The 27,533-nt window shown below is 37.9% G+C and overlaps 3 protein-coding genes and 1 pseudogene across 4 annotated transcripts; all 4 read right to left on the bottom strand.

Annotated features, from left to right (window-relative positions):
- Positions 1–387: 387 nt before the first annotated feature.
- Positions 388–3,452, bottom strand: LOC132132481 (pleckstrin homology domain-containing family B member 1-like). Its single transcript, XM_059544872.1, has 6 exons — positions 3,004–3,452; positions 2,044–2,196; positions 1,831–1,933; positions 1,705–1,744; positions 1,523–1,616; positions 388–763 (listed from the first exon to the last, which is right to left on the bottom strand). Exons 1-6 carry the CDS (start codon positions 3,038–3,040, stop codon positions 627–629), a joined length of 564 nt encoding a protein of 187 aa, XP_059400855.1. The 5' UTR covers positions 3,041–3,452; the 3' UTR covers positions 388–626.
- A 4,311-nt stretch (positions 3,453–7,763) lies between these two features.
- On the bottom strand, positions 7,764–10,507 carry LOC132132075 (dehydrogenase/reductase SDR family member 13-like). The gene is made up of 5 exons (XM_059544311.1): positions 10,173–10,507; positions 9,915–10,033; positions 9,720–9,843; positions 9,252–9,578; positions 7,764–8,257 (listed from the first exon to the last, which is right to left on the bottom strand). The coding sequence occupies exons 1-5, from the start codon at positions 10,297–10,299 to the stop codon at positions 7,998–8,000; spliced, it is 957 nt and encodes a 318-aa protein (XP_059400294.1). The 5' UTR covers positions 10,300–10,507; the 3' UTR covers positions 7,764–7,997.
- Positions 10,508–13,417: 2,910 nt separating this feature from the next.
- LOC132132076 (dehydrogenase/reductase SDR family member 13-like) lies at positions 13,418–17,962 on the bottom strand (annotated as a pseudogene).
- Positions 17,963–18,792: 830 nt separating this feature from the next.
- On the bottom strand, positions 18,793–26,528 carry LOC132132226 (PHD finger protein 12-like). 2 transcript variants are annotated; one of them, XM_059544560.1, is made up of 15 exons: positions 26,066–26,528; positions 25,626–25,807; positions 24,188–24,260; positions 23,014–23,440; positions 22,815–22,935; positions 22,586–22,715; positions 22,275–22,439; positions 22,037–22,180; positions 21,367–21,946; positions 21,174–21,290; positions 20,499–20,651; positions 20,319–20,417; positions 20,162–20,244; positions 19,924–20,062; positions 18,793–19,733 (listed from the first exon to the last, which is right to left on the bottom strand). In XM_059544560.1, exons 1-15 carry the CDS (start codon positions 26,129–26,131, stop codon positions 19,378–19,380), a joined length of 2,835 nt encoding a protein of 944 aa, XP_059400543.1. In that variant the 5' UTR covers positions 26,132–26,528; the 3' UTR covers positions 18,793–19,377. The 2 variants fall into 2 exon arrangements, with proteins under 2 accessions (XP_059400543.1, XP_059400542.1); XM_059544559.1 differs by having other exon boundaries at positions 22,583–22,715.
- Between the last annotated feature and the right edge of the window lie 1,005 nt (positions 26,529–27,533).

A 27,533-nucleotide genomic window follows, 5' to 3' on the forward strand; every position in this document is an offset into this window, starting at 1 on the left:
CTCTAGTGGTCAGACATGAGAACTGATTTCATAATCAGGCCTTCATTACTGAGGTATTTCAAAGGCTTGATCAACATATTCAGCTTTTGTTGGCTACTTCAGCATCATATTCTTTTGTAAGAAGAGTTTTGCAAGATTCTCATTTGAAGCGCTTTCAACAGTCTTGATGATCACTTCCTAATCTCATGCTATGGAACAATGAATTTGGGGTTTAGTGTTTTAGAGTTAGAAAAATCTTGGAACTTTTTATAAATACTGATAGGAGAACTTGTGTCTTGAGAAAAAGAACATAATAATGGACAAAACCCTGAGAAAGTTTGCAAAGCTCTACAGTACATGTACAATATACACAAAGCAGAATCATTACCGCAAGAAAAAAAACAGTCATTAGCTGTGCATAATTATTATTTAGTTTTATAGATATTCAAACGAACTGTAAACAATGAAAAAAGAAGAATCCCTCCTTTAGACACTGATTAACCACTTAATGCCCACTGAGTTTAAAACGGCTGCAGCTATTCTCATATTTACATATTCATATGCAGGAACAGGAGCATTTGCTATGGCTGAGCATTATGGACGGCTTCCAGTCTGTTCTCTCAGTCTGCTGGAGGTCTGACTGGTCCTCAGCAGAACCAGAAGGGCATCCATAAAAGAGAACGCATTGCTGCACCTGCAGCCATTCCAGCCAGGAGGCCCAAAGCGATCTGCTCTCCAAAATTGTCGTAACAAGTGTCTCTGTGTACCCAGACATGCTGAGTCCCTGCAGGGAAGCACATCTAGATTAGAAGTTCATCCCTGGTTAAATGTTTCTTTGTTTAAGAAACAGTTTCTACAGTGGGAATCAATAAGACCACTGAAAATCAAGGAGTTCAAATTTAAGTTCAAAGTGGTAATAAACTGTTACATTTAAAACAAACAAAAAATACATATAAAAGATTCAGCACAGTTACTTGCTCAGCAATAGATGCTCTGCAGTAAATGGGTGCCGTCAGAATCCAAACAACTGATCAAAACATCACAATAAACAACAGGTAATCCACATGACTCCATGTTTTTTGCATATTTCATTCCTGATTCAGAGGAGATTACTTTTTATTAGCTGTTTGGACTCTCATTCTGACGGCACCCACTCACTGCAGAGGATCCATTGGTGAGCACTGAGCAACTGATGTAATGCTAAATGTCTCCAAATCCGTTAGGTTGAAAAAACAAACTCATCTATTGTGTATATTGGATATCTTGAGGGTGAGTACATTTGCAGAAATTTTTTTTTTTTTTTTTTCGGTGAACTATTCCTTTAATTTTCCTATTTTTCTCAATTAAATAGTTTTAGCTTTAAAGTAGCAGCAAAGTGTGCCGTAAGGAAATGAATGAAATAATCATAAAATGGTTGTAATTATAATTTATAAATTGCTATAAATTAAAACAATGAAATGTATCAATGTATAGAGAAACACAAAGTGGCAATAGCCCTTTCTCTGTGCTTTCTGCAGAATGAATGATGTGTTTGTATAATTACCTCCACTACCTGTACTTGGCATGATGTATACTGCATTATGACTGTCAACTGGAACGGTTTGGTATGTATCGTCATAGGGATTGTATGTGAAAACCTATGAGAGTGAAAAAATTATATATAAAAAATAAAACGTTTATTACAATAAACAGAAAACCATCCTGCACGTAAAAGATAACACTCACAGGATTTCTTTTCGCCTCCATGAGTGTGAGTTTCCAGGCCCTGAAAAGTAACAGAATGGAAATAAATTTGCGACGAAAGGGCTTCATGTGTTGTGGGAGGGGTTAAGCTAAAATGTCAAGACTTACAGTGCCTCATCTTCACTGTTGGCACACAGGATCAGCATATTACCACGCCTCAGATAAACAACCAGCAGATTCTCTCTGGGGTGACTCTCAGGTGGACATACATCTGCTCACAAAGACACTATCTGTTAAAACATTGTTAACATATTTCATACCATGCACATGCACTTTCTCCACGACCAAATAACTTGAAATGTTGAAAAAGTTCCTTCCTACTTGGACACTCCAGTCCAGACTTCACATTCACACAGGTGGCCTTCAGATTCACTTTGGTCTCGTAGTCTCTTCTGGACTCAGTTTTATAGAAAACAAAGCTCCCATCTATCCACAGGTCACACCAGTTCAACTTCCAGCGTTTGAGGACTGAAGCTGTGAAAAGTTTCAATAAAATATTAATAAAAATCCATAATATGACTGAATATGTCTTCATTTCCACAGTCTTTTGTAGGACAGGCAATACATATAAAGAAGCAAACTACTGTAGGCTTCTTTTCCAAAATCCTTTTATAATCGATTCTTAGATACTAAGCGGTTGGGAACTGACAGTCACATTACCAAACTAACACTCATCCCCAAAGAGCCTTACAAGCTAGCTAGAACTTGAACATTGTATTCATCCCTGTGAACTGAATCTTTTGATTATGTGCAGATTTGCTTATTGATTTATTCAAAATGTATTCTTTCTTTAGGTTAAAGCATTTGGCTAAAAGATCTTTACGAGTATTACAAATAAAACTTTGAATCATTCAATCAATATGTCCGTTCAATACCTCTGAGTCATTCACATCCAAAACACCAAGACAGCACTAATGCAGATTTAAATAACAAAGTTTAAAACATGTTTTTTTTTAATGTAACCCTATCGGCATCTATAATGCTTTAAAAGTAAAGCATTGGAGTCTCTCTAGGTTAACACAAAACAACCTGGGGTCCAAAACTAACAGCTACTGTACTGTACTGTAACACTGACCTTAAGAGGATTACTGCAAACAGGACCCGAGTGTCATTACAAACCTTCTGGAGCACTCTTTGAAATATATAATTTCAAAGAATATATCTAAATCTTCCTTAATCTTTCGGTGCTAAAATTTGAACTACTTCTAATTTTCAGAGATACCTTGAGAAGATTAGGAAACTCTTTAAATAAACATATATAAATAAGAATCATATACTTACACTGTCTCCGGAGCCAGCCAGATTTGAGCAGAGCCATTGGGCCTGATCTGTCAACTGCTACAGGAACAACAGCTATACTCCTAGTGTTGTTGTGCTTGTTTGATATGCCTGTTTGTTTGTGAGCGATGACTGACTGTAGGCAGTCGAAGGGGGTTTTGTAGTGCTTGAATAGTTTGATGACTCTTCCTCTAATCCTTTTAACAGGCCAAAGTGAAGCTTCACTTCACCAGTAATCTCAGATTACAGCACCATGTGAGTTTGTACCGGTTGTAAGTGGAATATTGAAATTCTTTCCTGTGTTTCTCATTCTCTACTTCATGTTATTGTGTTTTATACAGTTTAGCCTGTTAACAGTCTTCTTGCTCAGATTGAATGCTAAATAGGCATACTGAAGCACACTCATCTTAATCACACTAACATTAGCTCTAAAATGCACCTGTTGCATTTTTTTGATTTGAATTAAGATTAATGTCTTCATGAACATATAATTCCTGTCTGGAGAAGTCACAACAAAGACGTTCTAAAAAGATTTTGTAATTCTGTGGATAGGCATACGGTAGCACATCATGTTCACATGCACACCTTTATCTCATCTTTGGCTACATCCAGCAAAAACAGAGTAATTTTAGTAGTCAAATCAAGCCACTTAATCTGTTTTTAACAGAAGCTGTGAGAGCTGTAATTAGTAACTAAGTCATCACTGCATGGCACTGCCATTTTTCTGAATCGGGAATTACCCTTAATCTGTAGTAAACACTCCCAGGTGGTTTTAAAAGTGTCAACCTTTTCACCAACAGCTAGTAACACATTTAGTACCAGTGTACTTCTAGAAATGTATTTATTGCAATGCATGACCATAAAATGTCTTTAAAATAATGACCCAATAATACAATAAACAAGAATAAATATTATATATTATATTAATATTATAAACACATAATGCAATATTACTACTACCACTGCTTATTATTATTATTTAAAATATATATATTATTATTTCTGATATTGAATTTAAATTTGATTGGGTAAGTGTCCCACTTTGTTTTTACATACACCCACCGCTAGATGGCCTCATTTCCCAAACATCATGTGACGAAGGGCTTTTTTTGTGTGATTATTTTACGATGATGAAGGTAGAATAAGTTTAACTAAGTGACAGTTGACCAAATTTTGATCATTATCACTGCAGTTAGATGTAGAATGAGAGCTGGAGGATCTGAGGTCGAGTTACACTGCTTTTTAAATTCCTATACGTATGTATTAATTATATAACCTAATTTCACAACTTAAAATTTTCACTAATTAGCCTACTTTTCATATAAATTAATACTTTTGTTTAGCAAGGATGCATTAAATTGATCAACGGAGACAGTAAGAATATTTATATTACAATATTATATTACTATTTCAAATATATGCTGTTCTTTCTATTCATCAAAGAATCCTGAAAAAGCAATTATGGTTTCCACAAAACAAATTAAGCTTTTTTCAACATTTGATATTAATAAATGTTTCTTGACCAGCATATCAGCATATTTGTATGCTTTCTGAAGGAACATGTGACACTGAATGATGCTCAGAATTCAGCTTTGCATCACAGGAATACATTTCTTTTTAAAAAATTAATAAATACTACTTTAATAAATAATTTTTTTAAATACATAAAAATGTAAAACGTTATGTTGAATAACATTTTTACTGTTTTAAATGTATTTTTATTTTAGATAAAGACTTGGTGAGCATAAGAAATACATATTTGTAAAAATATATATATATAAAACATCTTAAGATCTTTCAACTTTTGAACAGTAGTGTGTGTGTGTGTGTGTGTGTGTGTGTGTGTGTGTGTGTGTGCGTGTGTGTGTGTGTGCGCGCGTGCATTATAATTAGAAGTTTAACTATAAATAGCATTATAATAAAACAATTGCTAAATAAAAACAAAATAATTGAAATATCTAGCATTTTTCATAAAAATATTTTCACAAACTATATACATATTGTGTTTAAATTAAGTTCTTTTAAAAACACTTTGTCTTTTTATATCTCTAATTTTCTACTGACCATTTAACATCTTGTTGGGGCATGTAAGGTTTGAAAACCCCTTAACTAGATGCCAATTATGATGTTGCCATTTAGGCTAGGAACAGAGCAGGGCAGGTGGGCTATGTGCCGGAGAAATACCTGCAACTCCTGACTTCCAGCTCTCTATTGAGGATGCTCCAGTCTTTCTCCAGCATGGACACCCAATCACACACTTCCAGCACTTTGGGAGAACAAGAGCCAGAAATAGACACACTCTCCCAGAGGAGCCCGAACAGTCATGGCAGCGGTAAGACCACTGGTTATAGTATAATATATGAAATAATGCTAGTTTATAGTTTTTTACATTGCTAGTACTAAATGGTTAATATAATTTAACAAACAAAACTCTACATTTTCTGCTCTGTTCCTCTTTTGCACAGCCATAAATCTGGCCAGGGCTCTGTATGCCTATGAGGCTCAGACAGAGGACGAGTTGTCTTTCCCCAAAGGGAGCTGTTATTTACATTCTCAGCAAATACAACCAAGAAGCTGATGGGTTCTGGGCTCTGGGCGCAGTGGGCATCTTTCCCGCAGTATTAATGGAGGATCTATGCAGACTAGAGAGTGCAGGAACACACAAGAGCATGAATGTGCAGGTCTATACACATACTGCTGGAGAACAATGGCCAAATTGAAAAAGTTTCTGTGTTCATGTTTACAGCAAGCCTGTGTTCAGTGCTAAAATATGTTCTGTAATAGCTGTTTCTTACCACCAGGTGTCTTTGTCAGCTCTGGATCAAACTGTTTGTCCACCCACAGTGTTTATATTCTGTAGCTGTCCCACTTTAAATGGCTATCAGTAAGACACAGAGCACCACAGCAAACCATAAAGCTTTATAGTAAAGCTCACATGATAACATTTTTTGTGATTTTTTCATCTCACTACATGATTGTCTTTAAAATGTTGATTAATAAAAAGACACAATATTTGCATTTATTAATTGAACTTCTTTCAAATAAACTTTAATTTTTTTCTAAAGAAAAAAAATCTAACTTTTTAGCCTACCGGCATTATTTTCATATTTATATACTATTTTAGTACATATTTTGACTCAGCTTTTATTTGTATATTTTCAGTTTTCAATGTTTAGTAATTTTAAGAGCATTTATCATTTCATTTTTTTTTCTAAAATATTTCTATTAAGATGGACTTTTTATTTTATTTTTGTTTTAGTAATTTTAGTACTTGAACTTTTACTTATTTTCAGTTAGATTCCAAGGCAAATTTTCTAATTTGAATTTGTCTTTCATATTTGTGTGCTTTTCTTCTTACATTTCCAACCTTATGTCAAGGTATGAAAGCTATTTTAAATATTATGTTTTATGCTAAAAATGATTTCTAGAAATGTTTTAGCTTTATTTAACAACTGAAACACTGTGGCCTAGTGTTATTACATCTAACTAATCCTAAAAACATTAAGAAAAATGTGTTACTTGAAATAAAATAAACATTAATTAAAATTAAATATAAAACGGAAGGTGCACGGATTAATTCCTGTCAGATTTCATGTTGTTCATAATGTTTGTACAGAGGCTGCCACGATACCCTTTTCTGTTAAATAATTTCAGTCAACACACATTGTGAATTGGATAAATGTAATTGTTCAGTTTCTGTAACACCCTTAAACGGGCGGGTGGGGCCATTTTTAACTTTTGTGTGTTGCTTCCGGTGTTATTCACTTCTAGTTATTTTTTCTGTATAAATACATTCCACTCTGCTGCTGAGGGGATAGTTCACCCAAAAATGAAAATGTGATTTTTATCTGCTTACCCCCAGGACATCCAAGATGTAGGTGACTTTGTTTCTTCTGTAGAAGACAAACCAAGATTTGTAAGTCAAACCGTTGCAGTCTAACACTCTTATAATGTGAGTGGATGGGAATCATGGCTTAAACATACAATAAAACTAAAAAAAAAACATACACAAACAAAACCAAATTAAACCCTGCGGCTCGTGATGATACATTGATGTGTAAAGACAAGAAATGATCGGTCAGTGCAAGAAACTGAACAGTATTTATATTGTTTCTTTTACCTGATTTTGACCACAATGACTGACCTGTACTTTCAAAACTTGAAAACACGTTCTGCCTGATTGGGGCCTAAGCGGATTTTAGCTTTAGCATGAAGTCACAAACTCACTAAACCCTCTAACCTCATTTAGGTTATACAAATATTTGTTTCATTCTCTAGCAGAACGTGTGTTTAAGACACATGCACTTGTACAGGTGAGCACAGGTCAAATGCTTGTGGGGTTTACTTATAGAGAACACTAAGATCACTTTGTGTTCTGCTAACTAGACCTAGACAAACCTGCTTGGGATATGATTTACATCCAAAAAGAAAAATAGCTTGTTTTTAAGGTGATTTTACACTTGACCTCGATTAACATGCTATATTAAGTGACGAAGTCATCGTTTGGGATGTTCATGAATTAGTGCTGTCAATTTCTTAAGTAATAATAATAATAAACTTTCATCTCACAATTTAGATAAGCTTTCATACTTAGATTATGACTTGTTGCAATATGTAACAAAAGGTAAGGTTATCTGAATTTAATTTAGTTGGGGATTGGCATGTGTGTCAAGAAACCTGACTATATTGCTCACATTTGCGTTTTGACATCATATAATTTAAGTTTACAGATTTCTTACAATAAAGAACCAACAAGGATGACAGATTTCATTAGATACTTTAATACAGTAAAAAACTCATACCAGCATATAGCAGTCCATGTAAACATACAAATAAAACACTCTAAACCTTGTAAAATAATTGTCCATCCATAAAAAAATAATAATAATAATAATAAATGCCACAATCAGTTTCATCACTTCATACTTTTTCACCCCTTTAGGGATAAAGTTCACAGATAGTCTCCAGCCACCAGAAATAAAACAGTTTCTCTGGTTTTATGAAAGACCGCTCAGTCGTTCACTGACTTCCCAAAGCTTTTTGGCCACTGCGTCATCATTAGCTTTGGCACTAACTTTCTCCACAGCGCAGCATGAGAAATGACGTCCACTGAAATGCTCGATTCCTTCCTGTACAGCACAATGCAGAGTCGTTTGGGCTCCAGTTTTTGGGTCCAGGAACAGCAGTCTAGCCACTGGCTCTATGAACACTTTCTGCCAGAGACTCACATGGCGGGAGAGCTCAGTCTTTACAACACCTGCAAAAGGGATCATACAATATTATGTATTTGTTTAACCCAGCTGAACAACTAATTGGTGATTCAGCACAGAAGGTTTATCAAAAAACAGGAAATGGCTCTGAACATTCCAGATGATTGATCTGGAATTCACATGCAAAACTATACACAAAAACTATGGGTCTCATTAACTATTCATCATGTCATTATCAATCATCTCATTATTGATAATTTTAAATTATTTTTTTCATTCCCACCAGGAATGTGGTATTGCATACCAGCACCTCCAGTTGGTTGTAAACCTTCTGGTTTTATGAACAAATAAGTGTGTATTCATGATTAATAAACAAAAAGATGTTAATGGCACTCAAGTGACAACTGATTCTGGTAGGTCATGTGATGGTGACAGATGTGGTACATCAGAATTTAATTTATACTACTAAGTTTCAAACCAAAAGTAGTACCTACTAGACAGTATGAGCTTTCGGATGGCGCTTCTGTTAATATATGGTCATATTTAACATATGTTAAATATTGGCAAACAGTGGCAAATATGACTGTACTATATAAGTAGTTGGCCAACAGAAAGCTGCTTGGTTTGAAAGTGACTTGTGTATGCCTTGATAATATACCTTTGTTTGACAGCTAAATATTGCCAAAATTTCAATATGACCTTTTCTTTTAATATCAAAAAATGTGGTATTGAAACTATTTTTGCTTAGAAATTGCTAGTCAATTTCATAAATAATGACAAAGAAATGGAAAGTAACACACTGAAAACGTTCATTCTTTAGTGAATGTGAACATTCAAAAATGAATATGAACTTCCTAAAACACTGTGACATTGAAGCCTGTGACATTCCAAACCTGTATGACTCTTTATTTGTGGAACGCAAAAAGAGGAATTTGAATGATGTACAAACGAATGAGAAAAAAATTCATACGGATTTTGAATAACATGAGGGTAGGTAAAAAACAGAACTTCAACTTTTTATTTCTTAAAAGTATAATTTACCTGGATGCACACTGTAGCAGGTGACATTCGTGCCCTTCAGTCTCTTGGCCAGTTCGTGAGTGAACAGGACATTACAGAGTTTGCTGTTGCAGTAGGCCTGGAAGAACTGCCAGCTGTATCTCCCTGACCCCAGGTCTTTGGTAGCGACAAGAGAATCAAAATCAATCTTGCCCCAGCGATAGGCCATGGAGGACAGAGTGATGATGCGAGCAGCAGGACTCTCCTTCAGACGGTCCAGGAGAAGACACGTGAGCAGGAAATGACCAAGATGGTTTACTCCAAACTCTACGCCAAAACCATCCTCGGTTCTTCCATCTGCCACAAGACCTAAACATAAAAAAACCTTTGAATACAGTGCCACATGTTCCCTGTAGTATTCAGATATCGGTCAATCAAGTTGGCCTAACTTTTATGTTTCCCATATTTGTTTACATTCTGATTTGAAACCGTTTTGAGGATTTTGCTTACCTGCATTGTTTATGAGCAGATCCAGTCTTGACTCAGATTTGAGGAAGTTCTTAGCAAAAGCTTGCACAGATTTGAGGCTTCCAAGATCAAGCTCCATGAACAGGATCTCATTGCTTCCTGTGGCCTGAACAACAAACACTGCTTCAATAAACACTCATAACTCTTGAATCAGTGGTAAGAAGTGATGGTCCTCACCTTTTTGATGTCATTTATAGCTGACTCTGCTTTCTTCTGGTTTCTGCAGGCCAGAATGACTCTTACTCCACGACCTGCCAGATCTAAAGCTGTGGCCTTACCGATACCAGTATTTCCGCCTGAAACATCAAACCAAACATCTCTAATGACCAAAACTAAACCACGCGCCGGCACAGCGTCCCACGTCATATAGGCTATAGAAGAGAATGCTACGTGTCCATTTCCAGAGGTGATTTGAATGTTTATCAAAAACCTCACCTGTAATAATTGCCGTTTTCCCGGTCATATCAGTGGTTCCTTTACATTTAGACTTCTTAAAGAGCGTCTCCACCAAGACAACATAAAGAGCTGCGACAAGCACACCAGCGATGATGAGATGAATCATGATTGTGACCTACTGCCGGAGTCTGCGGGCGGTTCTTATGTTCTCCACCCGGGCCAGAGCCTGATAAACCGGTTCGAAGTTTTCCTCCATCACCCAACGAGCACTCAACGAATCCTGTTTGCTTGTGCTCAAGCGAACAATATAACGATCAAGGCCAACGACTGCCTATTTATCTTAATATCTTGTCATGGTTTGGTGAACTAAGTAGCGCTTTTTATACAACAAATCAGTTAAAGGTGCTTTCACATTTCATAAAATGGTGAACGTTCAGGGGGCCAAACTAATTCTTATAACTTTAATATAAGCTGTTTAATATTCTTTGTATTTATTTTTTTTTATTTTTTTTTTTACAAAAAAAGGGAGACTAAATACAGTTTTTGAGGGAAACGACTGAATGTTGTTTGAGTGGGGATGACATCATCAAAGAACTAACGCCCCAAGCTATTCTGAGTCACATTATCACGGAGAAATTGAGTAACTGGGCCAACAATTTTTGGCATTCCTTGATGTATTTTTGACGCATGCAATCCACAGGTGTGAGTGCATGCTGTTCCTTTACTAAATCAATGACATACTCTAACTGGGAGAGGTGACACATTCAACACACAGTAAAGGCCTAGGTATCCCCAGACATACCTAGTGAGTTACGTCTTTGCTCTGATATGACAAAGAAACATGATTTATGCAGAGGAATATAGAAGCAGATTAGTCTCAAATATAATTCACGCAAAAAACACGATTCACACATGCGTAGACAATTTCACATGCATGAAACCTAATTCAAGTATATACACAAAAAAAAATTAACATGAGTGAAAAAAAATATATATTCACAAAAAGCAATTCACAAGCGCAAAATAAAATTATATATTTAGAAAAAACATTTCACAAATGCAAAAAACAATTTGTAGATATACAACTGTGCACAAAAACCTTTGAATGTTTGAAATGTATGAGTGTCTGAATGTACAAATCGTCATTTACTATGAATCAACTCGGATTTGTGTGTGTGTGTGTTTTTGAGACTTTCCTGGCGGAGCTCTCTTCCCACGTGGGTCTGTCGTACTTTTTAGCCAATCAGATGCGAGCTTACCATTCAATCAATCATATCATAAGCCACTGAGAGTGCATTCAAGGAGCACGATTCTGCGCACCTTTTGCGCAATATGGATTAATTAGAACAGAAATTAATACTTTACATCAGTAATCCAGCATGGCGAATGAAGAACGGGAAGCACGGGTAAGAGTTAAGTTTATTTCATAAAAGTCTGAGTTTACACATTTTATCGTTTACACATTCAATCAAGACAGTTTTTCTAGTTAGAAAACTAGTTAGAAAAAAATACAGTTGTAACAGGACAGTTACAGTAATTATAAATTAAACTGCAATCAGGATAGTAAAAAGAAAGACCTGTAAAGTAACATTTTGAAAGTTGTGTAATTATAATTCTAAATAATCTTGTTTTATAAATTGATGTCTGTTAGGTCAGTGTGTACTTTCTTACAGTAATACATTTTAAAATATGTAGCCTAGTCATTGTTAACCACTACGTTGAAGCAATGTAGTTCGATCAAGATAAACAACATCAGATATTTAGAGATATTTAGGCAACAGAGACAATAGTGCGACAATAGAGACCATAGTGCGGCCCAGTGGAAAAAAAGGTTGAGAACCACTTTAACATAACATAACGGTTATGGAAATTAGAACGACAGTAGCCTACATTGAATTAAATTGCAATGCAGTTACAAACGATCCACATCATTAAAGAGAATAAGCTCCGAAATATATAAAATCAATAAAAATGAGGATCAATCTGAAACTTTTCAAGTGCGACAATAAAATTAGCCTACACACGATCCACAACATAATTAAGTTGCAAAGAGCATAGGCTCAAACATAAAATAAAATGAAAGAGGATGCATCTGGAACTTTTCGAGTGCAGCGCAAAAGGCGAGAGAGATTTCCTCAAGATTTTTACTTCACTCATTTTCTTTCTCTATTCTCTTCGTCTCTGTTGCCTCCAAATCTTCACTCTCTCTCTTGGTCCCTTCTCCTCCTGACTAACAACTTTATCATAAGATGTCCGACTTGACAGTTTCTCTGATTTCAGCCAGTTAAGCATATTTATAATATATATTATGGAATGAATGAAACGAGTTGGCACGCATATTAGCCTGCAGTACATAAAAGAACAGTGCGTTGAAGACAGCATCTGTCTTCTACGTTTCCATCGAAAACTAATAAATTATAGTTTTTTATTTAAAACAAAAGCGATTACAAAGGAAATGTTTACTGTTCATGTTTTTTTTAATTGTATGGAAAAATCCCATTTAAAAAAAAAAAAAACCGCCATTACATTTTTCCTCTCGCGCACCCCCTGGTGCGCGCACCACACTTTGGGAATCCCTGAACTAAACGATCATGAAGTCGCTGAAGAATATACTGCTTTAGATATTCCTAAATTATAAGAAGAGAAAGATGCATTTCAATGTACAGACAATATATTTACAAATTAAACAACGTTTCTAAATATCTGATGTTGTTTATCTTGATCGAACTACATTGCTTCAACGTAGTGGTTAACAATGACTAGGCTACATATTTTAAAATGTATTACTGTAAGAAAGTACACACTGACCTAACAGACATCAATTTATAAAACAAGATTATTTAGAATTATAATTTCACAACTCTCAAAATGTTACTTTACAGGTCTTTCTTTTTACTATCCTGATTGCAGTTTAATTTATAATTACTGTAACTGTCCTGTTACAACTGTATTTATTTCTAACTAGTTTTCGAACTAGAAAAACTGTCTTGAATGTGTAAACGATAAAATGTGTAACCTCAGACTTTTATGAAATAAACTAAACTCTTATCCGTGCTTCCCGTTCTTCATTCGCCATGCTGGATTACTGATGTAAAGTATTAATTCACGCACGTGAGTTTTTTTTGTGTGTACGTGAATTAGGTTTCATGCATGTGAAATTGTCTACGCATGTGTGAATCGTGTTTTTTGCGTGAATTATATTTGAGACTAATTTGCTTCTATAGAGGAAACCTGGTAAACTTCAGGAAGGGAAAGCATTTCATATACACTGGTTTCGGCTAGTTACATTCAAAATGTAATTGCTAATTAGAGATATTTGCACAAACACAATCTGTAAAACAATCAAAGAATGTTTTCATTATAAGAATATAATTTTTGGTTGTGGTCAGAGTATATTTTTCACTGGCTTTTTATAATATACAGAAACAGATTTATCCCACACAGTTGACCACAGGTGCCACTAAATACACTGCAAGTGCAACTCCATAATCTCACGCTAAACCAACCAGCCTCTCGCTGACTTCCCAAAGCTTTTTGGCTACTGCACCATCTCTGGCTTTAGCAGAAACATTCTGGACTGCACATTTAGAGAAGTAGCGTCCGCTCAGGGGTTCAATACCCTCTTGGAGTGCACAATAAAGAGACGTTTGAGCTCCAGATTCCACGTCTGCAAAGAAAAGCAGCAAAATCCATAGAACGATGTGGCGACAGATGTCCGTTTTGATGGAGCCTACAAAATAAATCAGAATTGATCACTTATGACCTATGATATTTTATCAAGTACTGCTTCTTACTGCTAACACAAACTGACCTGGATGAAGACTGTAGCAGGTGACGTTTGTGCCTTTGAGTCTCTTGGCTAGTTCATGCATAAAGAGGACATTGCAGAGTTTGCTGTGGCCGTACAACTTTAATAAGGCCAATGTGGAATTTCCTAAACCCAAATCTTTATGAGTGTTGATGCAGTCGAAATCAACCCCCCCCCCCCCGAATGGGCTATTGAAGAGACCGTCACAACTCTGCTGGGGCCGCACTCTTTTAACCTTTTCAGCAGCAGGATGGTTAGCAGAAAGTGACCGAGGTGATTGACGCCAAAGATCCTTCCAAAGCCATCCTCAGTCTTGCCACCAACAAGAAGTCCTACAAACACAGAAAAGAAACAATATAATGTTTTTAAACCTGTGGCAGATTTTCAGTTTTTATACTTTCATGTATAATTACATAACATAAAATTGCATTTATTTGATAGCTACCTGCATTGTTGATAAGAATGTCCAACCTGGATTCTTTCTTGAGAAAGTTTTCAGCGAAAGACCTAACAGATTTCAGACTGGCCAGATCCAAGTGCATATACAACACCTCTTTGTTTCCGGATTCCTGTGTGGCAGTCACATCGGTTCACTGATTCCACAACATTCCTACATTCATTCTGCACTTATATAGCAGAATCATGGATTTGTTTAATACTGATATGACTGGATATTTATTTATTATTATTTATAAAAGTACTATTTTTCTTTCTTTTTTTTTAGGGGCAAAGGTTTTTAATGGAGAAATATTAAGGTAAAAATTCCATTCGTTTTTTACAAAAAACCTCTAAGGCTACAAAAACATAAAGGCCTACATATGAGCTTAGGCTGGTTTTGGTTGATGTTGTTTTTTTCTTTTCAGGAGGGGGAAACCTATGACTCAAACATTTTAATGTGCCTGCATGTGGGGGAATTCAATCAAGCGTTAAGAAATCATCATGATGGGCTCTATTTGATATCAAGCAAAAGACTGCAGACTTTAGACACATCTAAGAAAATAACACCAGTATTGTCCTCTTGTAATCTGCTATTCGGTCCTTTGAGGAAAGCTGATATACAGGTGCTGGTCATATAATTAGAATATCATCAAAAAGTTGATTTCACTAATTCCATTCAAAAAGTGAAACTTGTATATTATATTCATTCATTACACACTGACTGATATATTTCAAATGTTTATTTCTTTTAATTTTGATGATTATAACTGACAGCTAAGGAAAATCCCAAATTCAGTATCTCAGAAAATTGGAATATTACTTCAGACCAATACAAAGAAAGGATTTTTAGAAATCTTGGCCACCTGAAAAGTATGAACATGAAAAGTATGAGCTGGTACAGCACTCAATACTTAGTTGGGGCTCCTTTTGCATTAATTACTGCAGCAATGCGGCGTGGCATGGAGTCGATCAGTCTGTGTCACTGCTCAGGTGTTATGAGAGCCCAGGTTGCTCTGATAGTGGCCTTCAACTCTTCTGCATTCTTCGGTCTGGCATATTGCATCTTCCTCTTCACAATACTAATTAATTGGCCAGCAAACTCGCCTGACCTTAACCCCATAGAAAATCTATGGGGTTAAGGTCAGGCGAGTTTGCTGGCCAATTAAGAACAGGGATACCATGGTCCTTAAACCAGGTACTGGTAGCTTTGGCACTGTGTGCAGGTGCCAAGTCCTGTTGGAAAATGAAATCTGCATCTCCATAAAGTTGGTCAGCAGCAGGAAGCATGAAGTGCTCTAAAACGTCCTGGTATATGGCCGTGTTGACTTTGGACCTCAGAAAACAAAGTGGACCAACACCAGCAAATAACATGGCACCCCAAACCATCACTGACTGTGGAAACTTTACACTGGACCTCAAGGAACATGGATTGTGTGCCTCTACTCTCTTCCTTCAGACTCTGGGACCCTGATTTTCAAAGGAAATGCAAAATTTACTTTAATCAGAGAACATAACTTTGGACCACTCAGCAGCAGTCCAGTCCTTTTTTGAAGCGAGATGCTTCTGACGCTGTCTGTTGTTCAAGAGTGGCTTGACACAAGGAATGCGACAGCTGAAACCCATGTCTTGCATAAGTCTGTGTGTAGTGGTTCTTGAAGCACTTACTCCAGCTGCAGTCCACTCTTTGTGAATTTCCCCCACATTTTTGAATGAGTTTTGTTTCACAATCCTCTCCAGGGTGTGGTAATCCCTATTGCTTGTACACTTTTTTTTCTACCACATCTTTTCCTTCCCTTCGCCTCTCTATTAATGTGCTTGGAATACAGAGCTCTGTAAACAGCCAGCCTCCTTTGCAATGACCTTTTGTGTCTTGCCTTCCTTGTGCAAGGTGTCAATGGTCGTCTTTTGGACAACTGTCAAGTCAGCAGTCTTCCCCATGATTGTGTATTCTACAGAACTAGACTGAGAGACCTTAACGGCCTTTGCAGGTGTTTTGAGTTAATTAGCTGATTAGAGTGTGGCACCAGGTGTCTTCAATATTGAACATTTTCACAATATTCAGATTTTCTGAGATACTGAATTTGGAATTTTCCTAAGTTGTCAGTCATAATCATCTAAATTAAAAGAAATAAACATTTGAAATATATCAGTCTGTGTGTAATGAATGAATATAATATACAAGTTTCACTTTTGAATGGAATTAGTGAAATCAACTTTTTGATGATATTCTAATTATATGACCAGCACCTGTATTGTCCGAAACCCGTGATCTTTTTTGAAGATTCACTCATGTTATAACGTCAAACGATATAGATTTTAATTATTTCACTTTCTTAGACTTCTGGTACTATTGTAAAATGTTGTTTTCGACCTTAAAACTGTATTAAACAGAATTCTGACCATAACGCATTGTTTGCTTTTTCATCTTCTCGCGCCGCGTTTTTAAAACGCTGGGTCATGTTAAAATAATTATTTAAAATAGGCTATAAGTCAAATGAGACTCATTTCCATTTTTCTTCGGGTTTTTAAAATAAAAAAATGCTTTATTATTAATTTAGCTGACTGCATTTATAGCTGGTAATAGGTGGGCCTGTCAATTGGTAACAAACCTTTCTAAATCAGACTCTACAAAGGTAATAACGTGATAAGAAGGTGTTTACTAAAAGCTATTGACACTTTAAATATATAAAAGATGATATTTTTATTTTAGTTCGGCATGTTTGTATAATATAAGATAGCCTACCAATCAAGTAAAAATATTAAAAAACTGTTTTGAAACCAGTCATGTGAGATTTGAATGCAGCTCAGTGGCTTTGAAATAAAACACCACGAGCATCCTAGTGGAACTTAATTTTTTTTTAAATCTTATTAGAAACGGCGACTATCCTGAACAGTAAAGAAACAACGCCAGCTCTCACCCTCTGGATGTCTGTGACAGCAGCCTGAGCTCGTCTTTCATCCCTGCAGGCGAGAATCACACGAGCTCCTCTTTTTGCCAGATCCAGTGCGGTGGCTTTACCGATACCCGTGTTTGCTCCTGCAGTTAAACCAACTCAAATGTCAATCGCATCTACTCAATGGCATAACACGATTGCCTGTGTGGACGCGATGTCCGTTTCGCGTTTGGAGTGCTTACGAGAAGCGTAAAATGCGCAAAAACATTTTAACACTATCAATAATGATCAAATTGGGACATGCCATGCGTGGCTGAAGAGAGTATCAAATACCCTGAATTGAAACCGAGCACATACCAGTCACGATCACTGTCTTCCCGTGCAGCTTTGCTGTGCTTTTACATTTTGGCTGTTGCAACACCGTCACCCACATCAGCAGGTAAAACCCGACGAATCCTCCGCAAATGAGCAGAACGGTAAACATGCTCAAACAATCAGAGCAATAACTGCTGCTTTATTTACTTATGAAAGAGCAATTTCTTCCAGACTGGGAACAGGAAGACTTGCTGGAGCCAAACAAGCCCTCCTGGCTACAGTCCATTCAGATTACAAAACCAAAAACAACACTCAAAGCTATTATATTGAAGACTACAACACTGTTGCGCTGATTTAAAGCAATTTGTTACAGTAAGCTGCTAACTGGCCTGGCCTCTGTTGATGACATTTTGAAACCACGAAGGGTGTGTCCGTGGCGGCCTGGCGAATTTCGATGATTCGCCATAAAAAATGAAGTTGTTATAACTCAGACATACAATGTCCAATCTGCCCCAAACTTCACATGTTAGATAAGACGTCCGCCCTTAACATGCCCATATTGAGTTATAGTCATAGCTCCACCTGCTGGCAACCGGAAGTGACATATTTTACGTTGCGACAAACTACTAGAGATTTTTTGACATTAATGTAGTTTTTGTGGTCAGTCTAATCTAAAGGCCTGTGCAATGATAAATTGTGGAGATCTTGAGTTTTTGTTAAAGCGCGTGTCCGTGGCACCATGACGAAATTTGATGTCTCGCCACAGCAAGAGAAGTTGTTGTAACTCAGGCATAAAATGTTCGATCTTCCCCAAACTTCACATGTTCGATAAGAGTCCTGGCCTGAACACATCTGAAGGCCAATATTCCATTATGATAGTGCCACCTGCTGGCAACAGGAAGATTGGCACATATATGGAATATACTTTGATATATTCCACTTATATTTATGATTTTAAATGCATATTTCTCACCGTTCACATTTTTACTGACTGTTCAAAACATTTTTTGTTATGCTGGTTGAAAGTCTCTTCACATCCTCTCTGAAATTGCCTATCCTACTTTAAGCACCTGAATGTTCTCAATGGATATTTTTCAATGCGCCATAATCTAGAAATATGCAAAAGTAAAGATAACTTTAGAAAACTACTAATCTTAAAGAAGACCAGTGAGTGAACCAGTAAGCATGACGCATGAACACAGGCTGGTGGACTTCTAAAGCATGTTATTTAAAATCTGGTTTGTATTTACATAGTTTGAGACAAGAACCTGGTGAAAACTAATTGCAAAACCACAAGAAACAGGCACATAAAAGAACTGAACAGCAACAAAATAGTGCACGACAGAAATAATACAAACTCTAGCACTTTTGCGCATTGAATCGTGTGGCTTTCTGGCTATTCACATGGATACATACAGCTATGTACATGATTCTCTTTGCACATGTCGTGCTAAAGAACCACCAGGTATGACTGTGCTCCAGAAGACATAAATAAAAACAAATTTTTATGAAAAAAAAAAGAAAATGCATGTTTATATAAAAACTATTGTAACTGGCACAAAATAGAACATGTTTTGATTTTTTTTTTTTTTTACATGTCAAAATTGCTCATTGGTTCTGAGCATACAGGATGATCAAAGTTTCCCTTTAAAAATGCAAGTCTTGCATTGAGACAAGAAAATGTGCAACCTGTCAAAAGAGTCTGAAATAACTAGATAAAAGGTCACCTCATGCAAGTGTATAAACATTTAGGAAACCGTTTAAACTGTACAAGTTGATGCTTGAGGGGTTAAGTTACAAAGTTGTGTTGAAGTGAAGGAGGCATGGCCTTGTTTAGCTGCTCCCCCTGTTGGCCAGCTGTGGGAGTGAGTCTGCAGGTGTTGAACTCCTCTTTAAGTGACTTGTTGGCGAACTCCGTGATACTGAATATAAACTGCAAGCAGCCCAGTTTGATGTGGCTTCCATGATGGAGGAGTGCAGTGCCTTCCCATCCAGCACCACTGCCTCCAATCCAACTGGAGCCGCTGATTTTACAGTTACAGGGAGTGATGGGAGCATCTTGGGACTCGCAGCTCATAACTCCATCCTCTGTTGTTGCAGCCATGCCCACTGAAGACTCCTCCTGCTCCTTTTTCCTGCAATGTCCTACAAATGCACTTTAGTTAATACTGATGCTTACTGTGCAATGCTTTTAACATTGTCATGAAATAGAAATCACCCTATCCATTTTCTAAATACATGTTATTGAATTTATTGTAAATGATTAATTTGTGCATTTTTCATTTTTTTTCCCCACAATTTTTTAATCACTGGAACTGGAAGAAGAATAACTCACGGATGATATTTTGCACTTTGGCGAGCAGGTTGTTGGATGGACTCTGGCTCATCTTCTCAGAGAAGTCACAGGAATATAATACGTTGTCAACAGTCGTCCCGTGTTCGCTGTAGTTCAGCAGTTCATACTGCTTTGTATTCTGGAGGAGGAGAGAACAAATGCATGTAAATGTAAATCACTCAAAAGAGATGACACCACCTTTGTGCGTAAAGCATGTTATATGTTTAAAAATGCATACCTCATCATAAAATATACAGGCATGTTTCCCTGAAACATAGTTACAATGCCCGTAGTTTTTAAGGCACACATCCATATCAGCACCTGCAATGAGAGCACATAGTTGTACTGAACTTTGTAGGATGAGGCATTTCCTGCAGCCACATGATAATAATCACCTGTTCCGATGTACAGACTCCTGTAGCACATGTTTACAGCCGTTCCCTTTCCTAAGGCCGAACAGAATGAAGCTCTCGCCTGCACTTCCTTGTTTTGGGCTGAAATGGAAACATCAAGAGTTCATTCGCTGACAGGTACACAAACTTCAGAAAGAGCATAATGAAAAATAAATCTCATACCTTCACTGGGTTTCCTGTGAGTGGGTGACACATCTGACACAGATAAAGGAGAACTGCTCTGAACAGGAGAGGTTTTCGACTTGAAGAGCTGCTGAATCTGCTGCCAAGCTAAGAGCTTGATAAATTTCTCATCTAATGAGCCAAGCTCAACTTCTGCAATACAAACCAGGTTTCAAAAAGTTAACAAAATGCTAGCATCTTTTGAAGTTTTTATTTAAAATGGTTTACGTAATAGTAATCCTAATCCTAATCCTAAAAGTAGTAATTATTATTTTATTATCAAATTGATATATAACAGTTTTTATCCAAATCATGGATGCTTACAAAAAAAGCACTGGAGATTAAAAATAAATAAATACTGCATTATTTTCCCCCCAAATAATGCAGATGAATTCTATTCATTTATGTAAGTTCGGTATGAAATTCTGTGAAAAGAGCAAACTGCTTTATGGCAGCTTTATGTATAGCTATTAACTGTATTTATGACAGTGAATTTCTCTTCACTGTAAAGAGTGCCAAAGTTGCAAAAATACACAAACATACATTGAGTTGCTTTAATGCACAATTTAGAACTGGGAGGATTTTGATATCTTAAAGTTATAATATCTTTTCAACTGAACTTGAATAGCAAAACAGAAAGATTACAAGATTCCACTGAAATGCACTCAAACCCACCTCCGCTGCCCCGCATCATGTCTTTTATTCGTCCGGATAGCTCCAGCATGTTAGGTTCTGTGCAAGAGAAGACTTCACCACTGCCTGCCATCACAGGATGTGAAGCAGCATTCCCATCTGAAAGAGAAAGCAACCAATCAATATTTTTAAAGTGTGGCTGTGTAATAATCAAATTACAAAAGTAGGCATTTACCACTGGATCTCTGATCTTTTGACTCGGTATCTGTGATGATTTTCTGTGGTTTAACAGCATGTGCTCCTGAACTTGAAGTAGAGGCCAAAAGTTTTGCTGCTGCTGCTGCATCTGAAACTAATGCAGTTTTCCCATGGTCACATGATGGGGTGCTGGGCTTAGATTTGACACAAGCAAGTGGAGGTACCTCGATGCTATTACAAGACTTTAAGCTGGCATTCTCAGTCTTGATTACCGTTTCAGTGTTGGTATGGTTGGGTAGATTGGGCATGTGTAAACGGGATATATCATGGTCAGTGGTGTTTTCTTGGGTTCTATCAGGACCCTGCATTCCATTGGACTGAACCAATCGGTCTACAGGGCCATTTGTGGTCTTACAGTTCTGACACAGTCCATCAGTACATGAGCTACAGGAACCTTTTGGAGCAATGTTCTGGCTGCCTGTTGAGGCGGCACTCTGGCAAGAGTCTCTGAGTTTTAGATCAGTCTTTTCTGTGTGCTCCGAATCCCAAGGAGATGTTTGTCTGTTCCATAAATGCCTCATAATGCTGCACTGCAGCGAGATGACATCTTTGAGCCACTACACCAAAGCATAAACAGAATAAAAACACCGGTTCAGAAACAATACTGAATCCAAAAGCAGAGCAATCTGCAGGCTGCTTATACACACCTGACACTGTTCGTCTTCACTGGCTAAGTGCTGTGGGGTAAAAGATTCTGAAAGGCCGGAGCAGATCAGCTCCCCTTCACGGACTCCTGCCGGGGCCATCAGAGTAGGTGGGTTCTGGTACTGTGACTTTATGGCATCTGGAACCTGTGGTTAACCGAACAATATCTCCAATAAGTGTCAACATCTCAAGTGTCTTATCACTCATATCATACAGTGAGTTTAAAAGAAGACAGATAACCTTCAGAGTCTTTCTGCTGTTGGCATGAGCCGACCGCCGAGTAGGGGGGTGCTGCTGATGTATCCGCTGCAGGAAGTCAAGTTTGACAGCATGTTGAGAAATGCGATCCTGAAACTGGTCAAATAACTGGCAACGGTTGCTGAGGGTCAAGGTTCTCTGGTTCAGCTGAGAGGAAATGAAGAAAATGAATGAGTGGCATGTTTGTAAGGGTGTTTTCTGAGTTTTTTTTTTTTAAATTTAGCTTATGGAAAGGTCACAATTAAAAAGATATACACGTTTTGATTTTTGTTTTACAAAAGCTTCCTTACTACCAGGTTCTGGATGTGGTTGGGACACATCCACCTGCCTGTAGGAAAGGCAGTGAGAGGCGGGTCCAAACAGTCCATGTGAAACAAGAGAGGGCAATAGTCACACTGGATCAGTGGAGCCAATCGGCAGCTCCTGGAGAGAAAAAAAGAAGAAAATCAACTATGATTGTATAATATCTTAAAAGGGAGCTTATTAAAAAATAACAAATAATTTGTATATAATAGCTTGTACCTGCTGCATGTGTAGCACACTTTCACTGGCAGTGGAACCAGTCCACAATGGTCCCACTCATGTTGTGGGCGTTTAACATTCTTGCCTGATAACTCATCTTTTCGTCTCCTTTTGCTGGTGCCTTAGAGGATGAAAACAGATGTTTAATTTCTTATGATCTGTTCACACATTTTTACAGTGAGATCATAATGTCCTGTACCTGGAAATGCAGTTGTGCAAGTGAGGTCCATTGGAAGCTGGAACTGCGTAGGGTTCCTTTGCATGGCAGCGGCAATTAGGAGGTCAAATGGTCTTTTGAGGGTGGTTGTAATATTTGTGATTTCAGGCTCAGAACCCTGGGCCTCGTCCTCCACGTCCAGGAGGTCTTGCTCCATGTCATTCTGCTCAGATGGTGTGGGCGTGTCTGTGGAAGAAGTGTTGGAGTTGGGGGTTGCGGGTCGGCTGCTTGGTCGTCTCTCCAGGAGCCGTACCTGAGCGACGGCAGCCCGAAGCTCTGTGCTACCCAACCCCGTGGAAGGATCCGGACATAACGTCCCACATTCCTGCTCAGGAGCTGGAGAAGGCATTTGCCTCCCCAGCTGCGGCTCCAACAGACCGTTAATTTGCTCCTTCTTCTGTTCTCTTTTCTATAAAGAGGGGGGAAAAAATAAAATAAAATCACAAACCAATATTTGAAACTTTGTTTTTTATTGCAAACCACTGACAATCAACAAAAATGTTGAAGAACTAAAGTATAAGTAATTTTCAAACATAGTAAATGTATCATTATCAGGCATGTGATCAGCTAAGGACAAAAAAAAAAGAAAAGAAAAAAAAAGGAGGAAACTTGTTTTCCAGCCATTATGACTATACAATAGCAACAACAGTATAACAATAATATTTTATTAAATTATAAAAATATAAATATTAGTGAAGTGACATTCAGCCAAGTATGGTGACCCATACTCAGAATTTGTGCTCTGCATTTAACCCATCCGAAATGCACACACACAGAGCAGTGAAAACACACACACACACACACACTGTGAGCACACACCCGGAGCAGTGGGCAGCCATTTATGCTGCGGCGCCCGGGGAGCAGTTGGGGGTTCAATGCCTTGCTCAAGGGCACCTAAGTCGTGGTATTGAGGGTGGAGAGAGAACTGTACATGCACTCCCCCCACCCACAATTCCTGCCGGCCCGGGACTCGAACTCACAACCTTTCGATTGGGAGTCCGACTCTCTAACCATTAGGCCACGACTTCCCCAAATTCTATAATAATTCTTATTATTACTACAATGATTTGAATGTAAAATAAAAGATGTCTTTAATAATTTCACAGAACAAAAGTACAATACTAATATTTGTGTCCATAACTGACAGGACACCAACCTTCTTGCGAACGGTACAGCGATGACACATCCAGTCGCCAGGGGGCAGCATTTCTCTACTCAATGGCGGGTTACTGAGGAAATGTAAACAAAGTCAGAGGTAAAACTACAGGCTTCATTTAGCACAGAGCAAACATACACAGTTATAGTATGCACAGCCATTCAATACTACAATGAATGATAACGGGACAGCAGACCAGCTTTATACTTCAGCCTTTAGTAAAAATACAAAAAACATGATACTATAACTTTGTTAGCTTCTCAAACCAGGCCCACGTGTTATGCAAGACATGTTTTAAAAGAGGCAATTTTGAATAACCTATCTATACCCAACCAGTATAGAGAAGGTAAATCAATACCTCACTCTGAAAGAAAGGAGTCTCTGTTTTGTATTGCATTGCACATGCGCAAACAGATCTACGTCCAAACATTTCTGTTCTACTGATGGTTTCAAATAAATCCGTAAGGAAGCTTAAGAGCACCAGACTCTATAAATGCAAAAAGACCTTGACATGCTAATGTAGTTTCTTTTTGCGGCACAACTGATCAAACCCAGAAACTCTGGAACTAAGAGACTACACGGATGAAGTGTGGCAGATTTCCAGTGGCCCGTGGGCCACGTAGCACCAGCTGCATGTGTTTCTCCTCACACTAATGGAATCATTTCACATCCCAGACACAATAAACAATGAGAACATAAGGAGGGGAAATTGAAATTCAATCATCCTCCACTGCAGCTGACCAACTACAGCATGAAATGAGTTTAAAGTCATAATAAAACAGAAATGGCATCAGAAAACACCACTGTGACATACATCCAAGTGCAACAGGGTACCATTAAAAAAAAAAAAAAAGTATGGCAGGGACTTGATTCCATGCATCAGTTGTTGATTGAATTTTGAGATGTGGACATTGCACTCAAAAATAGAGGCAGATGAGCGTTAAAGCATGCAAGAATAAATTTTAGGAGGACTAATTGATTGGAAAAGCCCTGCATACGTCACCAAAGAGAAAAATGTGAAACATGCATGGATGAATTGTTCACAATAAAATTTATAACATGCATTTAGAAAACAGATATTGCGAATTTTCATTTAATTCTGACATTAATAAATGAAGCCAATCACAGATCTTCAGCAGACAAACTGACTCAAATGATCAAGGAAAATCTATCTCAAACTCTCCATAATGGAGATTGTGTGGTTGTGGCCTTCAGATCTCCATTGTTAATGATCATTTACCAGCTCCCTGCTAGAGCTTTTCCACGCTCATGCAAGAAATATCAGACAGCATATAAATAAACCCCAACACGCATGATGTTCCATCTAGGGATGCAATTATAAACATCAGCCAAATTTGATGGAAATCTAGTTGTAACGCATGTGCACCAACTAAACCAACATGGCTCAATTTTGTTCCAGTTCCAGTATCACACACACCAGCACTGTAGATGGAAGGCAGCGGGGCAGTGATCACAACACAGCAGGTCCCCTCCTTCCCGGCAGCTGTCGCAGGTTTCATGATTGCTGGCCCTGCCGGCTCTCCTGGTGCTCCTGTCTGGTTTCCTGGTCCTCTTCTCTCCATCTTCAGACTTGGGTGGCGCCAGCAGAGTCTGGATTTGCTGCAGGAGGGATGCGAGAGAGATTCAGAAACTCATTAGTGAAACATCTGCACGCTTCTTACATCACATCAGCCGCTTCAGCCATTGTTGGGCTGAGACCGTGAACTCGCGCGCGCCCCCGTTTGAAAGGAGCCTATATTCCATAGGTTGACATTAGCGAGCAAGAGCGGGTTAGCGGCTAACGTTACTTTGAGAATGTTATCGGGTCAGTGAAGAGCGGTATAAAGGAGTCTATGAGTGTGTTTGACTTAACATTACCTCCATCAGCCCGCCGGAGGTATCCAGATCGTACACGATCGTCGGGTTCTCCATTTTTCCCCACATCAACACCAGCCCCAACTGGTTCCGTTTCCCTCAGCCACTACACACCGACTCGTGTCAGATGAATAGCGTCTGAGCTCCAAAACATCCGTAGAATTCCCGCCCGTGTCTGTTGTGGCTCCGCGCGGGCTCTCCGTTAATCGAGCAGGCGCGGAGGCCTCTATTCCCGGTGCTGTGCGAGACTCCGGCCCGGTAAGAGAAGGAATAATAAAGACACAGAAATAACCACTAAATCCATGTTGCAAAGACGTCAAACATCAATCACCCCGAAGAACAACTCCCCCGAGGAACTGGCAGAGGCGAAAACCAGACGTTTTTCTCCCGGTGAAAGAACGACTTAACGGCAGAGCGTTTCTGTTGTGATGAAGGAACGCTCGCGTTAACTGACGCACAAACCTGTGTGCGCATGCGTCGCCCCGTCAGTGGCTATGGGAATCCAATTCATTTAGAGAATCGGTTCGCTTCAGTGAACCGGTTCAGTAGAATCAATTCAGTGATTTGCCATAGTTGATGTTTATGTACTATTTAATATTTATACAGCTCTATAAAAATTACATTTTTAAATAAATATTCATACCATACACATTTTAATTACTGCTTTTAATGACTTTGCATCGTTTAAAGTTTCAACCAACATTTCACCCACCTCACAATTTTACAACCAAAGTTTTCTCCACGGAATAAAGAAAGTCATATATTTGAAATGAACACGAGGGTGAGTAAATTATGGCATATATTTAACTTTTGGGTAAAACATCCATTGTTAACAGTCTTATGATTTACAAAAGCTTTGCGAATCGGTTCGAATGAATCTTTATAAAGAGTCGGTTCAAAACAATAATTCCTTCGCGGTCGGGCATCACTACCCGTCAACAGTGGAGCCATCTTGCGCTTTTCCTCTGTTTATAAAAACCTCTCTGTCGATGCAGTCATTGTGGGAACCGACAGTTTGTGTGTAAGGAACTTGTTTAATACAATATCCCGTGAAAGCAGATGCCAGTATCCGTTTTGTTTACGTATTCGAGCCTCGAGCCTCTTGAGGGAAAATTCAAGCCTCTGATTGGTCCGTTTCGTCGCCGGCGTGACATGAACCAATGCGCGAAACGGAAGAACTGAATCAAATTCCTTATGATGGTTTTGGAATGGGGTAGTGTTAAAATCAACAGATCACCAGTAAGCATCGAGATGATTATTATTATTATTCAACTATTAATTCAACTATATATATATATATATATATATATATATATATATAGAATTAATTCATATTCATAGATATTAAATATTTAGAATACCTTATAATAGAATAGATTCTATTGAAAAGCAAAATATGTTTGTTTTATTATAATAAATATAGGACGTTTGAAAGGAAAAAAATGTGATGCTGTTCAATAAGCTGCAGTCT

The sequence above is a fragment of the Carassius carassius genome, chromosome 49 (assembly GCF_963082965.1).
Source record: "Carassius carassius chromosome 49, fCarCar2.1, whole genome shotgun sequence".
NCBI classification, from domain to species: domain Eukaryota; kingdom Metazoa; phylum Chordata; class Actinopteri; order Cypriniformes; family Cyprinidae; genus Carassius; species Carassius carassius.

Excerpts from the sequence above, each read along its gene's own strand:
- LOC132132226 (XM_059544559.1), bottom strand. The coding sequence starts at position 26,131 with ATGTGGGGAAAAATGGAGAACCCGACGATCGTGTACGATCTGGATACC. Across the intron at positions 23,441-24,187 it reads GCTGTACCGTTCGCAAGAAG|AAAAGAGAACAGAAGAAGGA; the intron begins GTTGGTGTCCTG and ends CCCTCTTTATAG. Across the intron at positions 22,936-23,013 it reads TTGCACAACTGCATTTCCAG|GCACCAGCAAAAGGAGACGA; the intron begins GTACAGGACATT and ends TCATCCTCTAAG.
- LOC132132075 (XM_059544311.1), bottom strand. The coding sequence starts at position 10,299 with ATGATTCATCTCATCATCGCTGGTGTGCTTGTCGCAGCTCTTTATGTT. Across the intron at positions 10,034-10,172 it reads GAAAACGGCAATTATTACAG|GCGGAAATACTGGTATCGGT; the intron begins GTGAGGTTTTTG and ends TTGATGTTTCAG. Across the intron at positions 8,258-9,251 it reads CTGCTACAGTGTGCATCCAG|GTGTTGTAAAGACTGAGCTC; the intron begins GTAAATTATACT and ends TCCCTTTTGCAG.
- LOC132132481 (XM_059544872.1), bottom strand. The coding sequence starts at position 3,040 with ATGGCTCTGCTCAAATCTGGCTGGCTCCGGAGACAGT. Across the intron at positions 1,617-1,704 it reads TGGAGGCGAAAAGAAATCCT|GTTTTCACATACAATCCCTA; the intron begins GTGAGTGTTATC and ends TCACTCTCATAG. Across the intron at positions 764-1,522 it reads GCCAAGTACAGGTAGTGGAG|GGACTCAGCATGTCTGGGTA; the intron begins GTAATTATACAA and ends GCTTCCCTGCAG.